The 3,159-nt window shown below is 56.5% G+C and overlaps 1 protein-coding gene across 1 annotated transcript in view; it reads right to left on the bottom strand.

The window, feature by feature from the left end:
* Positions 1–823: 823 nt before the first annotated feature.
* The window catches only part of LOC104159816 (protein FAM19A2-like), a gene marked incomplete at both ends in the record, with an annotated part of 2,755 nt that continues 419 nt past the window's right edge, over positions 824–3,159 (bottom strand). Inside the window, 2 exons of the mRNA XM_009697822.1 lie at positions 824–987; positions 2,356–2,497. Coding sequence (XP_009696124.1) covers positions 824–987; positions 2,356–2,497 — 306 coding nt within the window. The remainder of the gene's footprint in view (positions 988–2,355; positions 2,498–3,159) is intronic.

Genomic DNA, 3,159 nt, shown 5'->3' with positions numbered 1-3,159 from the left:
GAGCTCAGGGCCAGGAGATGGTACATTTTTCTTTATTTTGAATTAATGCAACAAAACCTGGCTCGGTCTGGGTCTCTGGCTGGGCACTGGCACAGAGTCAGGCACACCAGACCCACAGACAGAAGAGAGCTTCCCCTGCACGTTATTCTGAAATTCGATTGCAAACGCAAGCAGTAACTTGGTGCCTAGGACTTGCACAGTAGAAAACATATTAAACTTGCAGCCTGATTAATGCAATTACCAAGGAAGGAGAAACCAGCAGCATGCTCCATGGAGACGTTTCACCAACTCCGGGGGCTGATGGGGTGTCAGACACCCCTGGCCATGCCACCGCACCCGCCAGACGTGGTCACAGCAGCCAGGTGGTGGGGCAGGGAAAGCAGAAGGCTCGAGGGGCAGAGCAGCCCCCAGTGACTCAAGGGCGGAGCTCAGCGCCCACTCCTGGGAACCCACCGGGCCAGGAGCCGTGAGCCGAACGGGGGGAGCTTTCGCACAATCATTGACTTCCCAATTCCTGGTGGCAACCCTGATTCAGCATCTTGGGAGATGGGGAAAAGCGACTCACAGCAATGATTTCAGCTATCTCAGAATAAAGCCCATTTTGGGGGACCGCTGTCTGCCTGTCTCTGTATTGTCAACAGCTCTTAGACGACTGGAGTATTTTATTTAAGAAGACAGGAAAATGAGCCCATTTCTTGGTCAGTGAGTGTGCCCACGGGGGAAGAGGGGACCGTGGGGTGACAGGAGTCTTGCAGCTGAGCTGGGGTCCCATACTTGCAGCCTCCAGAGAAGCCGGGGCTCAGCGATGCTCTGATCCGGTTACCTGGCACAGTCAAGTCAGCAGGCGCAGGACGGCAGCCCCGGAGCATCCCGCCTCCGCAGGCACCGCTCCGGCCACATGCTGCTGCTCTCGGCTCTGCAGAGCACCAGGGACCCGCGCCGAGGCCGGTCAGCTGCCGCCGAGCTGCACGGAGGCTATCGTGTGACCTGCGGGCAGAGGAGAAGAGTGGGGCAGGCGCCCAGGGAAGGGTCAATCTGTTTGGAGCCAGCTGAGTTACCCAGCACATCCAGCTGACTCCCCCACCCGCGAATTGTCAGCGGACAGCCTCGGGAGATGCAAATATGATTTGCTCTTTGCGTTCATTTAGTGGGGTGCTCGTTCCAAATTTCAGCTTATGGATTGTTTGTGAACCTCGTGCTCTGGCTACAGCTTCCACTGGGGGTCTGTCTGCAGAGGGGACTGGGAGGGGCAAATCCAGCCCCCTCGGCACCTAATGGGGCACCCAAAGTGACCAAAATTCCTTTTGAAAACATGGCTCTGCGTTTCCAAAACATCACCTCCCTAGGGGAGGGGAAGAGACCCAAAGGGTGCTAGGAGGGCGGCCGTGGAGGTCGAGGCTGCTGGACGAGGGGTCCTGCAGATGGGAATGGTCCGCAGTGAGAGCCCAGGACAGCAAAGCCAGGGCAGAGGCTTTGGGCCAAGTTAGTTACCGGTTGGGGGAAAATAAACAAACAATGTTAAGGTGGGAAAAAGACAGTGAGCTAAACGTAGTGCTGCTGTTATGGGTCAGTGATGGATGCCCAGGGCCAGAGGAACCTTCTTCAATGTCCGTAAAAACACTTGAGCATGAAAGTGTTTTCTGTGCACAAAAATAATAGCAATAATGCAAAAAATCCCAACATCATTTAATACGATAATTTTATGGCAGGGGATGTGGGGTGAGAAAACCTAAAGCATAAGGAATAATTACACTCAACAGTATGAACAATGATTACAAAATTATGCAACTGATTAACCATGGCATATATGTAATTACTAATGAGTTTGATAAAATTTTAATTACACCTTGTTCTTTGGGGCATTCAGCAAGCCATGAAAATAATAATCATGTAGCGCTCTGTCACAGATGATTGCCTCAGACGGGGGAGCGGTGACGGATTCAGGGCTGTGCCACCGGGCTGGGACGAGCGGCATGCTGTCCTGGAGCAGTGGGGAGATGCTGGGGAGCGGCCGGGATGGCCCAGCAGCCCCAGGCTGGTATGGAAATACCCCCAGCACGTCTGCTCGTGGGCTGAGCCACCCAACGGCCTCCTCACTGAGCCTCCCCACGGGAGTTATCGATCAGCAAAGCTGTGGGACCCACTCGGGGTTTGTGCTACCCACGCCAGCCCCTCCAGCACCGGTGACAACAGCACAGCCCAGACCCTCCGCTCCGCTTCGGTGCATCCATAACAAACGGCGCATTCCCCGGAGAAGCCGGAGCTCTCCCCTTCCCCTGCGAACTCGGCAGGGATGCTTTCCTGGGTTTTGCTTGTCCCAGGCTGGGGAAAGCGCAGCCAGGACCCCCCCAGCACCCTGCCCGGGGACATACCTTGGTCGTCTTCACTTTGTTGCCGCTACTGCAGCTCCAGCCCGAGAGGTCGGGCAGCACCTTGCACTCTTCCCCGTCGAGGCACGGCTCCATCTGGCACCACCACTTCTGCAGCACGATGGAGGCTGGGGGAGAGGAGGGTGTCAGCGGCCGGGCTGCGGCGCGGGGGGTGCCAGCCCTGCTGCCTTCGGGTGGTGGCAGGAGGGGCAGCCCCTCTCTCCAGCGACCCTGCCCCACTCCTCACCTGCCTGGCCTCCTCGACCCAACTGCTCCACCTGCCCCTGAAACACCCTATTTTCTCTCACTACCCCAGGTCAAAAGCCGATGGACAGCCCTGTCCTCGCTCCCAGCAAGAGCAGGAGAACAGTGGTGTTCAATAACCTACTCACGGAGGTGAAGGGGCTGCCTACTACCGCTCCGCTCTGTTAGGATCTTCTAATTTACGCCTCCGACGTGGGTAACCAGAGCGGGCTCCCCTGTATTTGGCAACAACGACACAGGCAAGCTGTCTGGGACAATGAAAGCCTTCCCTGACAATTCATCCTGGCATTTCTTGGTGTTGCACACAAATGCACGCACAGGACACCAGCTGTCAAGTGAATCGATACCACGCTGTTTTCAGCCGCTGCTCCTGCCAGCTCTTTGGCAACGCCACGTGATGCCATTCAATAAAATGGTTTGAGCTTTGCTTAGTGCTCCTCACAGGTGACGGTGCTGCATGGCTGGAGCCATGTCCCTGCCTCTGGCTGCAGCAGCCCGGTGAGCAGACATGCACGGGCGGATGCTG

Source organism: Cariama cristata, unplaced genomic scaffold (genome assembly GCF_000690535.1).
Source record: "Cariama cristata isolate BGI_N322 unplaced genomic scaffold, ASM69053v1 scaffold15513, whole genome shotgun sequence".
NCBI classification, from domain to species: domain Eukaryota; kingdom Metazoa; phylum Chordata; class Aves; order Cariamiformes; family Cariamidae; genus Cariama; species Cariama cristata.
Note: the sequence above shows the minus strand (reverse complement) of the source record. Positions and strands in the feature narration are given on the sequence as shown.